Raw genomic sequence first — 13023 nt, 5'->3', positions numbered from 1 at the left:
CTGTGGTCCCACCCACCTCATTCCCTGCAGTTCTTCAACTTGGCTCTGCAATAGGAGAGAACAGTAATAATGTCTACTACTGAACTGCCAGTAACCAGTCAATAGTTGCTCCCAAATAGTTTCTTCTCTCCCAACTCACATATTCTTCACATAGGCCCAAATAAACATTCATAAACATCCATTAATCTCGAGAAGGAGGTTCACCTTTCTGCACATACTCCTACATTGATGCAAACAAATGTCTATCACAACCACCCTGTCAGAATGGAAAGAGTAAAGTGAGCTCAGTTGTCACACCTAACGGCTTCCCAAAGGTATCAGCAGCCAGACCTAGCTTGAGGAGCAAATGGCATAAAATTTGCTCCTTGTAGCAGATCACCAGTGCTACAAGGTGCTTCTAGAAATGTCTTCAAGAAAACAACCAAGCACCGAGAACATCAAGCATCTCACAGTTTAACCCTGAGCTACAAATATTCTCTTCTATTGAAGTACAAATCCCTGACTTGGACTCTAAAGACAGGTTGTTGACCATGAGCAGCCAAGGATTCCAAAGCTTAAACTACTTCAGAAGAAAACCTGAATAAATAACAAGGCAGATAAGTGGCAAGTCAAGTCTCCTTCCAAATCAACTTTCCTTATCTTCTGAGACTGCTGCAAATTGCTCTCTGCTACTTCTGAAAGATAGCAAGGCCAAGAAGCCTAGGCTATGGAAAGGACTTGAAAGGGAATATGAGCAAATCTAGAAGGGTTACAGTGGATTATGTAATTTTCCACAGCACCGATGCACCATTAAGGCTCCGTGGCTGCATGCAGTTCCCCTAAACACCAGGAATCTTTCTCTGTTTTAAAAAGGAAACTGAAAAATGAAATAAACCTACACAAAGTTTTGTCCTGTCTATTACTGTTTCTTTTCCTTGTCCCACATACTTTTAGGAAGCCACACCATTAAAAGGTCCATGAAAAGGCACCTGTTAACTGGTAGGCTACATCCTAGAATAAAAGCATAGTGCTTTTGCTGTCAAAAAACAGCAAGGCGAGCATTTCACAGACAATATACATTAATACACCTGATTCGGTAATATCAAAAATTGAAATAACTTTAATTCAAAGACCAAGCTACAGATCATTGACAGAGACTATCAGTTGAAGAACTTTGTGTTTATTTACATGATCTTACTTTGGGTTAATTGAACCATGGTTTATTTACCCAGTATTTAGGTTTGAACAACCATAAACTAAACGGAGTAGCTGAGTTTGCAGAATAACCAACTTGGCTAGCTTACATTTTATTTTAATTTGTGATCCCCCAAATTCGGCTCAGTTTTTTATAATCTTCTTGGCAGGATATGAACTTTCCTAATCATTCCTAACAATTTGGCAGATATGGCTACTTCTAGTGCAGTGTTTTCCATGTGTATTATTTTTGGAACTAATTCTCTAAGGTCTTTTTTCGAGAGAAATGTTAAGGGGAAATCAATTCTATATAAAGATTTGGAAAATTCTTAAAAACAATCAAATAAAATATTGCCTTTTGTTTGCTGACCAAGTATATTCATTGAAGATATAATTTAGATAGTTACAAATGTTTCTAGAATAAAAGTTCTCAGGTAACTTTTCCATTATTGTGTTAATTTTTAAATAACTTCAGCAATTTTAGGACTGATGCATTAGTTTGTGATACGTTTAATTCTTTTTCATTTGATAGGGACATATTTATTACAGATTTGTATTTGGTTGTCCATACAGAAACTGCTAAGTTGAATCTTTACCAGGATAGGTGCCAATATCTTTCAACCCCCATATTAAAACCATTTTTAAAAAAGAACTGCTTATTCATCCAAATGTTTCAAGAACACTGTTTTGAGTTTGGGATTTTTCTCCCCATTCATAATTGTTGGCATGTACTAGAGAAAAATAATATGTACTCTGATGGAATTCACGTTAAATTGTAAGAAATAAAAACATTTTTATCCTTGTTATTTATATTCATCTGTGTTTCGCCCTTTTCTTATTTTGAGATAATATATATATATATATTCCTCCAATTTATCTCACTTATCTTTGGTGACATTATTTTAGTTTATCATCAAAACAGGTTAATAGATTAAAAGATAATTATCATCACAGTTCAATTCAATAATCAGTTCAGTAGATCACAGTTCAATTCAATTGTTCCTGGTCAAAATACTTTGCACTGTTCATTCCACTCTAGCAGTTCTCAAAATGAGCAGCTTTTAAGGGTTTAGTGTTATAATTTATTTATTTATTTATTTATTGTGCCCTTGAATCAATGTTGACTCTTGGTGATTGCTTAGACAAATCTCTGCAGCTTTTTTGGCAAGATTTCAGAAATGGTTTGCCTGCCTCCTAAGGCTGGGAGAGAGTGACTGACCCAAAGTCACCTATCTGGTTTTATGCCTAAAGGGATCTCTTGAGGTTTTATGCCTCACGGTGTCCCAGTTTCTAGCCTGATGCCATAACCACTATGCCTAACCAGCTCTCCAAGTATTGTAATACTACATCTTTACTGGTTTATTCAGTTCATCCTTGCAATATGCAGCATGTTTGAAAATACATGCTCACGTATTTTAACTTTACCCTTTCCGCTTTTCAGCTTAAAAAATGATAGGAACATACTATTAAGGTTGATGTACAATCATATCTGAGTTCACTAAATGTATGCAGCAATACACAGCTATAGTACTGTATGGTCTATAACTTTAAAACACAGATTTTTTAAAAGATGGAAATAGCTGTAGATTTTTACATGCCAGTAAGTCTGGGTCAAAGAAGGAATAAGTTAAACAAGTATTTTTCTTTTTTTTTCCTCCTCAAGGACCAAAAAAGAAAAAAAAATGCATATGGAATGGCCTTTATGGAAAAGAAGGTAAAGTGTCAGTTAAGATGGGGCGAATGACAACTTATTATTTCCCCTCATTCTTTTTCATCTGCCAAAATCATCATAGTAACAGTCTGAAGAATAACAGCACAGATTTTATGTCTAATATCTTTTTGTTTTAATAAACTCTAATATTGTGTGAAATAGGTGTGTGGGGGGGGAGGGAATTCATTTTCATCAGTATTATTCCTACACATGGTGGCTGGGCTATTCAGCAAACAGCCTGGTTCACAAAATATGTCTTGTTTGGGGGTTGTAAGGAAAGATGAACCGTCCAGCCCTATTCTACATCCTGTCTGAGTCAAATCACCATTATTTATTCAATAAACATTGTTATAAATGATCATGATTTGTAATTGGTCCATCAGCTCCCATCTATGGTCCTGATCAATCTTGCCCTTCTAGATACATTACAGTAGGCATCTTCCAAATACATTAGACCAGTGGTTCTCAACCTGTGGGTCGGGACCCCATTTGGGGTCGATCGACCATTTAATGGGGGTCGCCAAGCAAGGCTGTCCGCCATTTTTTTTGTCCGCCATTTTTTTGTCCGCCATTTTTTTCCTTTTCCGGAGGGTGCCTTACCTCCCTTGGGCTGGGCCAGCTGGTGGTCGGCCTGCTCCGTCTCTGCCGCTTGCCAGCTACGCCTCGGCCGGCGCAGGGGGCGGAACCACGCATGTGCGGCGCTCCCAGGCAGGGAAAGTCCTTGACTTACGACCGGTTGGATAGTCCTCGACTTACGACCGGTTTAGTCCTCGACTTACGACCGGTTGGGGTCGCGGCATTAAAAAGGTTGAGAACCACTGCATTAGACAAAAGTGTTCTGATTTATTTCAGGTAGTTACATCAACGCATCTATGTGAGGTTTTTTTTGGCAAAAGTACAGTGATCAGCCAGAATGTCTTCAACTCCCTCATTTAGTTTACTACTCTTAAGATTTTAATAGAAAAGAATATTTATCGCTCAGGGTTGAATTGTGAGGTACTTGGTGCTCTCTGAGCTTTGTTGTTTGCCTGTAGACATTTCATTTCATTGTGGCACACTGATGATATTATCTAGTTGGGTAACGAAGCGTCTGCAAGAAAACAACCAAGCTCACAAGAGCAACAAGGCCCCCAACAGCCCTAAGATTTCCTGTTGGTCTCCCATCCAAGCAGTAAGCTCTGACAAAAGACGGCCAAGATTACCACAGCCTTTCCCAACTGGGAAACAAGCGAGGATGACTCTCTCTTAAGAGCGTGGGGAGCCGGGCGAAGGAAAAAAAGGCCAGCTCAATTTCCACTTCGGCTGCTTTTCTTCATACACCAGTTTACATCAGGTTGGTTTGGGGAAAAGCCCTACCGCCCCACGCCTCGAATTGCTTCCTCTTTGTGCGCTTCCAGCCGTCGCAAGCACGCGGAAGCGAAGCGGGCTGGGCGCCGCCCCCCTCCCACTCTCTGCAAACAGGATGGCGCAAATGAAGCGCAGGGCAGGCGGGCGAGGGCAGGGCGGGCGCCTCAGCCCGAAAGCGGCAGAGCGCGGCCGAGGCGAGGGAGAGCGAGCGCGCGCGCACCAGAGCCGCTTCTCCGCCTCTGCGTCGAGCAGCCCTTAGACAGCGGCGGCGGCGGCGGCAGCAGAAGCGGCCGAGACCCGCAGAGCTGCGAACGCGCCCGGCTGCCGCGAGCACGGCGGAAGACTTAACGGCCCCACGCGCGTCCTCAGACACGCGCCCAGACACCTCCGCGCTGGAACGCGACGGCAGCCCGGAGAGCCTTGCCGCCGTTGACGCCTCGGCCCCTCCGCTCCTCCACCTGCCCTCCGACGCCGCGCCCCCGGATCGCTCCGGGCCGCCTGCGTCCCGCCAGCCTCCCGGGGCAGCCTCTCTTCGGCGACAGCGGCCAAGCGGAGGCACCATGGGGAAGGAGCCGCCGGGCAAGAAGGAAGGATGCGACTGCAAGCGGTTCCTGAAGAACAACTGGCTGCTTCTCAGCACCATCCTAGCCGTGGTTCTGGGTGAGTCGCGGGGGAGACCCTTTGGGAGGGAAGGGCAGGCGGGCGGGCGCCGATCTCCTCTCGCCCGTGCCCCACGCTCGGTGGGAGAAGACTATGGAGGTCTGCAAGCAATGTAGTTCTAATGTGGAAATCGCGCGCAAACTGGGAAGATTCCTTGGAAAAGAATATGCAGGCTGGACGTTTCCCTCTGGCACTCCTGCTGAAGAAGGGCTAGGCTCTTGGGAGCAGAGGAAGATCAATTAAGCAGGCTGGGAAGGTTAGACTGGCTGAGGAAGAGGTGCCCGGGTGATACCACAGTCCTACATTAAGGAAAGTTCATCAGTCCTGTTGCAATGGTGGACAAAACTAGATTCTTCGTTTAATATCCAAATTGCTGTAATATCCAAATTGCTGCTTTGGTGAAATACTACCGGCACTGGAGAGCTAGTTCAGCGCCGCCCTCTGTGAAAGTTGTTAAAATTAAGAAATCACAGCACTTAAATGGCAAAATCTTTCTAGTCTGCTTAGATGATTCTAAAGCTAGCTGTTTAGAAATACGTCCCATATTGTTCAACAGCTCCATGTCTACCTTGGTGTCTGGTGTGATTCAATTTATAAATGTAAACCTTTCCACAGGACTAGTCCCATGGCTGTTAATTAATTGAGTACGTGTATCTAAAGGAACATTCCTTTCCTTTCCGTTAAAATGTTTCTGCCTTCCCCCAGTCTTTCAACTATAAGTCAACTTTCAACTTGTTAAGGTTTCGGATCCCTTCCAATGTTTTAGAAATGCCTTGTCTAATTTAAAGTGAAACTGGGTTGTCAGCGGTGAGAGATTAACTGTGTTTATTTAGAAACAGGTTGTTTTGTGTTTAGTAGCACTTATGCCCAAGTAGGACTGTAGGAACCTAAGCAGCAGCAGCAGCAAAGTGAAGTTGGTTGTCTCAGATAGCCAGGGTGGATCTAGTAGTTCCTATTTTGAAAGGAGGGCAATCAAGAAATTCCAAGGCAATAAGCTGTTGGAAAAACACCACAGAAGTAGGCAGTAATGAGCCACTTCCATATTGTCAAGAAAACAATAAATGTCCTTATTTAGTCACTGGGAACTTGACTTGAGAATATCTTTAGCTTTTACAAACCAAACCAATGTTGGGAAGAAAATAGATAAAGAAGCATGGTCTCTCTAACCATCAGCAAGATAATTGTCTGAAGGTGTAATAGAATGAGACAGTATTTAGTGTGGTGCAGTATTTTTCAATCTTGGCAACTTTTGGGTGTATAGACTTCAAATCTTCCCCTGTCAGCAAGCCAAATTTGCCAAGTTTAGTATGGAAGATGAAGTCAACAAAAGAAAGCAAGTTTGAAAATGGGCCTCTTTAGGCTGGAGGTTTGAAGGAAAAAAAAATTCCCCAATGTATCCTTATGGGAGATGCAGTAAAGCAGCAAGGTGGAATATTTTTCACCCCCTTCATTATAAGGCTCCCTCCTCCCCTGCGGTCATGTGGCCCAGAGCACAGAATTTGCAATCTGCGTTGTGTGCATACTCAGAAACATTCACTAATGCCACTCAGGAGGAATACAGAAACTCAGAGACAGCCTATGTGATTAGACCCTCACACACATGCAGAGATTCAATATACAGTATTGAATAGTTTACAACACACAACATTGTATTTGTTTATTACATGGAAATGTATGGCTGCTGATGGTAAAGGAGTTGAAAAGCTTTCAATAAATCATGGTTGGTATGCTTTAGGACAGACATGTCAAACACAAGGCCCGGGGGCCGGATGCGGCCCGTGAAGTGGTTTTATGTGGCCCGCAAAGCCATCCTGGAAACAGTGAGGTAACGGCCCCTGCTGCCTTGGCCCTGGCCCAGGCCGGCCAGGAGCCAATGTACAATTTTGTGGTGGTCATCTATGCTGAAACGCATTCAGCCTTAGCTCCACAAGGCTGTCTGGAAACAGCGAGAAACCAGCCCCTGCCGCGTCGGCCCCACCCCCTGGGTGCATGGTGCATTTCTTCATTCCTCACAAAGGGTGACACCTCCCTAGCTGCATTTCTTGCCTGTTTTTCTCCAATTCCCTCATCTCAAATATTTTCCCATCACTCTGTACTTAGGAAGGAAGGAAAGAAGGAAAGAAGGAGAGGGAGGGTCTGAGGGAAGTCCTGCCTTAGTCCTGCCCTGCTGCCCTTTCACCATCCCCTTGCCCCCTCCTCCTGGCCTATCCTGGGGGTCTCCCCTCCTATTGCTAAGGAAGCTTTGGATACAAAGTTGGGTCTCCTCCCATGGAGAGGGAATGGGTCTCCCTCTGACTTCATCCTCGTACCCATTATGAGCAACCTGGGTAAGGAGAGCAAGCACAGTAGCAGCAGCCTTGAGGAGGAGGTAAGTGCAGCTGGGCACCCCCTTGGGGAAGTGGGGCTGGGCTTGGTGCCGCAGGTGCTCGAGGGCCAGGCTGGGTGTTTGACCTCTGCTGCCCAGGGCTCCCGGCAGCCCGCACCACCATCAAGCCCCCCGCTCCTCCAGTGGACCATGCCTTGGCACTTGCCCTTGTCCCACTCCCTTCTGCCAGAGACCCTCAGATCTGTCCCACTCCTGCCCAGGCCCCCACAGGCACCCTTGAAGCGAATGATGTAGAGCTGGTCATGCCCACCCAGTAGGCCACAGCCACTCCATTCATGCCGACCCAGTAGGCCGCACTCACCCTGGCTACACCCCCCGCCCCCCCAAGGTCAACCGCAATGCTGATGCGGCCCTCAATGAAATTGAGTTTGACACCCCTGCTTTAGGATGTAGATGACCAAAACTTTCATCTACTTTCCATTCCTGAAAATGGTGCCATCACTTTCTATGTTATCCAAGCCATATATAGCACAAACTGGTTTTCCAGCGTGACTGACTACTAGAGATAGATGCTTGTTTTCGAATATACGATACAACTCATTTCAATTTAAATTTCCCCAAACATATAAAACACCCTTGACCATTGTTCCCTACATTTATTTATTTATTTATTTATTTATTTGTTTGTTTGTTTGTTTGTTTATTTATTTATTTATTTATTATAAACAAACAAACAAACAAACAAACAAACTTGGATTGGGGCATTAATTATATACTTACCCATCATATTTACTACCTTACGTGATATGCAATATTATGAAAAGTGCAGAAAAAGTAAGAAATAATAAGCCGAAATAATGATGTCATGAAGTGGAGAAAGAAATAGAAACATACCAAATCTGCTTTATACTGACACCATTCATTATACTGCACCATACTTTTCTACCTTTACAAACCAACTTTGTTTCATATACTACTTCATACATTGCCTTTTGTTCTTTAAATGTCATACTTCTCTCTTTCAGAGTATCTTATTAACCCCATCCAACCATAGCTTTTTGGTCTTCCCTTTATATATTTCTTTTACATGTTGGTCCTCATTTGTTCCCTCTGTAGGGAGGAAATCCCCTGAATGTACATTTTTCACACTGGTCACTTATGTTTATATTCAATTCCCATTAATTTATTATTCATTCTGCTTCTTTTACTACACACACTTCTTACCTAACCCTTCTCATTGTATTCAATTTATTTTCACATTTTTCCTGAGATACTCAATTCTCAGTTCTATATAGCAAAGTGTGTAGAAGGACAATTTTATTCACACCACTTTTTACTTCTATTATGAAACATTTATTCCTCACAACAAACTGGTATTTGTATAACTTAAAATTTGTCTCTTTTCCCAATTGTACTAAATATTTTACACAAATTAATAAATTTGTTCTTGTTTTTCATTTCCCCTTTCTTATGCAGCTATCTTTACCTTTAATGTTAATTTCAAATCCATATTGCTCACTACATATTATTTGTTTACCATTCCCTATAAATCATTAGTTTCTTAGCTAAGAATCTTTGCATTTCCTTATCATGGAATTTATTATCATTCGTGTTTTATTTCCATCATACGTTGCTCTCATCTTCAGCCATCAACATTCAACTTCATAGTCATGAATAATATTCCTTAATACAAGCTCATTCACCTTATCAAATGCTTTATCAATTTTTTTTACTAAGATGCTAAACAGAAAATCACACTTCCCTAATTTTGTTTATAGTCAGAATACTGCCACCAAATATTATTCCCTCTTGGTTTTTGCATTCTTGCTACCTTTCCCTTTTTGTAGTGGAACAATTATTCTGAACTATCAGTTATTGGGCACAGATTCAGAGTTCACATGTATCTTAAATGTTGTACAGTCTTTTTCTAAGTAATATTCATTTTTGCCATCTATATAGGCTACACCTGCAGCCTTACCATTTTTAAAAAATTCTCACGGCATTTATAACTTCCATTTCATCAGTTTTGTTCTTGGATATATTGTTCTCATTCCCTTACCTAGAACATTAGCCTTCTTTCATTTCATTATCCTATATCATTTCATCACATTTAGTTTTAATTCCTTCATTCTTTTGGAGATTTTTTGTTTTACATTCACTCAACGTCTAAAACTTTTGTTTCACTCTGCATTTTAATGCACCTTTTCCTTACTCTTACTCTTGAATTCATTGCTTGCAACTATTTTACACAAACACACACACACACAAAAGTACTTTATCTGTTTTTCAGTTTCCTTTTTGGCAGAATTATTCCCTTACATGTATTTTTTTTCATCCATAGCCAATATCACCAAAATAACCAAGCATTATATTCATATACTGAAGCCTTGTTTTAATGAATCAATTGCAGGGATGATTTTCCATTATTAACAAATGTCCAGTAAATCAGCAAGTATGACATTACAGCAACAACTGGTTGATTATATCATTATGAAAAATCATACAAATTACATAATTGTGACAATTTACATCATTAGGGAAATGACACAAATTGCAACAGACAAGAGTCTGGATATGTGCAAAGTCTATTACATCAAGGTCCCATGTATCATAGTTTCATTATATGTTAGTTCTCTCAAACAGAAATGTTTTTATTTGAGTAGATGTGTAATGACTTTATTACAATCAGCAGTTGATCCCATTTTTCTTCTCGAGCAAAATACTTTGGTCTGGCAAAAATGATTTTTAAGGTAATATACAAGCAAAACCCCATTTATTTAAATGGGAATGTAACTTTTTGTAATTTTCAATTTTTGAAATCTGCAAATCTGTCAAATTTCAACTTCGCCATGCTTCTTTGAGACTAAAACTCAAAATATTGTTTATTCTTTATTTCCTTAATGTTAGTGAATAGCAGCTTAAAGAGAGTTAGTTGAACATTTTATTTTCCAGATGCAGAGTATGCATATTAAGTGTGCACTGATGTGCAACCTCATGTCGTTACCAGTCTCACAATGTTCAAAAGGATTTGCTAATACATCTATGAATACATTTGATTTTTGCAATACTACATTGCAAAGCATAATGCAGTGATGGCGAACCTTTTAGAGACCGAGTGCCCAAAAACTGCCCCCCGTCCCCGCTCCGCCCTGCCCACTGGGCCACCCACCACCTCCATGGCCTGCCACAGATCACCCAGGCAGCCCAGCAGCACCATGGCAGCCACACCCTCCTCCCGTGCATCATCTGCATGCAACAGGGCGCAAGGGTGGAGTCTTGTCCCCACTGCCCGGCTACCATGTCCTTGGCTGCGCTGCTTTGTGTGGGCTGCGCCCAGGGGTGACTCTCCTCCGGAGGGGCTGCTTGTGAGGAGGGGGCTGTGGGAGGAGGCGGGGCTGGGGAGACGGTGTGTGTGCCCAGAGAGAGGGCTCTGAGTGCCACCTCTGGCACCCGTGCCATAGGTTCGCCACCACTGGCATAGTGTAATGGTAGATTTCAAAACGATAAATTGGCCAATGATAGCCAGGCACCTCCCTCCTCTATCTTTCAACTAGGGATATGAAGGCTTGAAAAGAATCAGGTTCTTTCCAACAATGGAAGCCTGGACAAAAAAAACCACACAACTCATCTCCTGTCTATAGTTAGTCCTCAGGTAATCCTCACAATTGGGATTAGAATTTCCATTGCTAAGCAAGATGGTTGTTCAGCAAGTCATACCCAATTTTATAACCTTTTCTTCTGTGATTGTTAAGCAAATCACTGCAGTTTTTAAGTGAATCATGTGGACATTAAACGAATCCAGTTGCCTCCATTGACTATCCCAAATAGTGATCACATGACTCTAAGAGGCGGCAAATATTTTCCACTTCCGAACACCCACATTTTGATCCTGTGACCATGGCAATGCTTTAATGGTCATAACTTCAAGAACCAGTCATAAGTCACTTTTTCAGTGCTGTTGTAACTTTGAACAGTTGTTAAACGAATGGTTGTATATCAAGCTCCAGTCAGATTTTGTTAAATTCTTCCTGGAAATAAAAGAATCCTCATTGACTCCAAACTGTAATATTGAAGTTGCCTACAGGTTTTTGCCTATAGCAGGGGTAGGCAACCTTGGCTCTTTTATGACTCGTGGACGTCAGCTCCCAGAATTCCTGAGCCAGCTATGCTATGCTGGCTCAGGAATTCTGGGAGTTGAAGTCCATGAGTCATAAAAGAGCTAAGGTTGCCTACCCCTGGCTATAGTGTGCTGAATGCACTTCTCCAAAGATTTATATACAGTACCCCTAACAGAACTGAACTACAATGTTTCGAGGGGCATTTGTCTAATCACGCAGAAGGAAGAGAACAGAAAACAGAAATATTTTATTGCAGAATAGAAAATACATTATTTAGATATATAACTATATAAACATTCATAGAGTTCCTAAAGAACAAACTACACTATCAAATATAAAATAATATATTCAAATGGAATTTACTAAAAATAGAAAGGTGTTCCTTCTGCATATAATCTTATACTCCTACACAGGTAGTCCTTGACTTACGACTACAACTGAGCTCATTTTTTTTTGCTAAGCGAGGTATTTGTTAAGTGAGTTTTGCACCGTTTAACAACCTTTCTTGCTAAATGTTAAGTGAATCGCTGCAGTTATTAAGTTAGTAACACAGTTGTAAAGTGAATCTGACTTCCCCAATGCTTCATCCACCTTGTTGTGGAAGATTTGACAATTGTAACTTTGGAAATCAAAGCATAAAGAAATTGGGATAAAGAAATTGTAAGGAAATACAGAAAACGGGGTGGGATTGAATGTGAGTAATTCAAAACTCATCTGAGACATTCTATAGCTGTTTACCAGGATGTCAGTTATTTTCTTCAGTGTCTCTACTTGTTGTTACATTAAATGAGGTTTCTGTGGCTCCTCAGGTTGATAATGCTAATCTCAAAAGTATAGCTGTTCAGTTTACACTGAAAAGTAAATTCCTTGTGCTTCTTCTAGAAAGCCAATGAGCAATCTAAACTTAAACAAAGGTTAAATCATTTAATACAATTTCTGAATATATTTCCACGTCATACATGCATTGTCAAGGTTTCTATTTCTTTCATCTTAGCTTGCTTTAATTCTCATCCTTTCAAAGGCTTAACAAATAATTGATGAGAATTCTTTCCTGTTATCAGCAAAGAGGAAAGTTGCTCGAAAGTAGAAAGGGAAAAGGTGAAAGATATCACATAGTGGGGAGAGTTATATTCATATCCTTATTGCATTGCACTTAGAAGAAGGAGGCGGGGTTAATTAGATCAGTTTTGTGATCTAGTGCAGGGCTTTTCAACCAGTGGTACGGGTACCACCTGTGGTACATTGGCACCTGGCAGGTGGTACGCGACCATCCTAGAAAAGTGGTAGCGGGGGAGGGGAATGAGAGCGCTGCCGGGCAGGCAGGCAGGTGTCTTGCTAGGCTGTATCTTGGGGGTCACTTTTTTCAGTGCCATTGTAACTTCGAACAATCACTAAGCGAAATGTTGTAAGTCGAGGACTACCTGTACTTTATCACTTTTTTTCTTTTTTTTTTTTTTTGGTCATCAAGTTTTTGAGACCTTGCTAGGCGACTGGTGGTACTCGGATATTGCCATATCCTAAAAGTGGTACAGTGGGTGAAAAGGTAGAAAAGCCCTGATCTAGTGTTATGATCAACAGAGTGATATACTGTACATAATGAAACTTTGATTTGGTTTACATTATCATAAAGAAGTACATATCTTAAATACCATGGTTTACCATTTTTTTCGGAATCTGAATTAAAAGTA

At 41.4% G+C, this 13023-nt stretch overlaps 1 protein-coding gene across 1 annotated transcript in view; it reads left to right on the top strand.

Annotated features, from left to right (window-relative positions):
- Positions 1 to 4791: 4791 nt before the first annotated feature.
- SLC1A1 (solute carrier family 1 member 1) overlaps positions 4792 to 13023 on the top strand; it is a 47790-nt gene continuing 39558 nt past the window's right edge. Inside the window, exon 1 of the mRNA XM_015820624.1 lies at positions 4792 to 4891. Coding sequence (XP_015676110.1) covers positions 4792 to 4891 — 100 coding nt within the window. The remainder of the gene's footprint in view (positions 4892 to 13023) is intronic.

The sequence above is a fragment of the Protobothrops mucrosquamatus genome, unplaced genomic scaffold (assembly GCF_001527695.2).
Source record: "Protobothrops mucrosquamatus isolate PMUCROS unplaced genomic scaffold, P.Mucros_1.0 scaffold1151, whole genome shotgun sequence".
Lineage (NCBI taxonomy): Eukaryota > Metazoa > Chordata > Lepidosauria > Squamata > Viperidae > Protobothrops > Protobothrops mucrosquamatus.
Note: the sequence above shows the minus strand (reverse complement) of the source record. Positions and strands in the feature narration are given on the sequence as shown.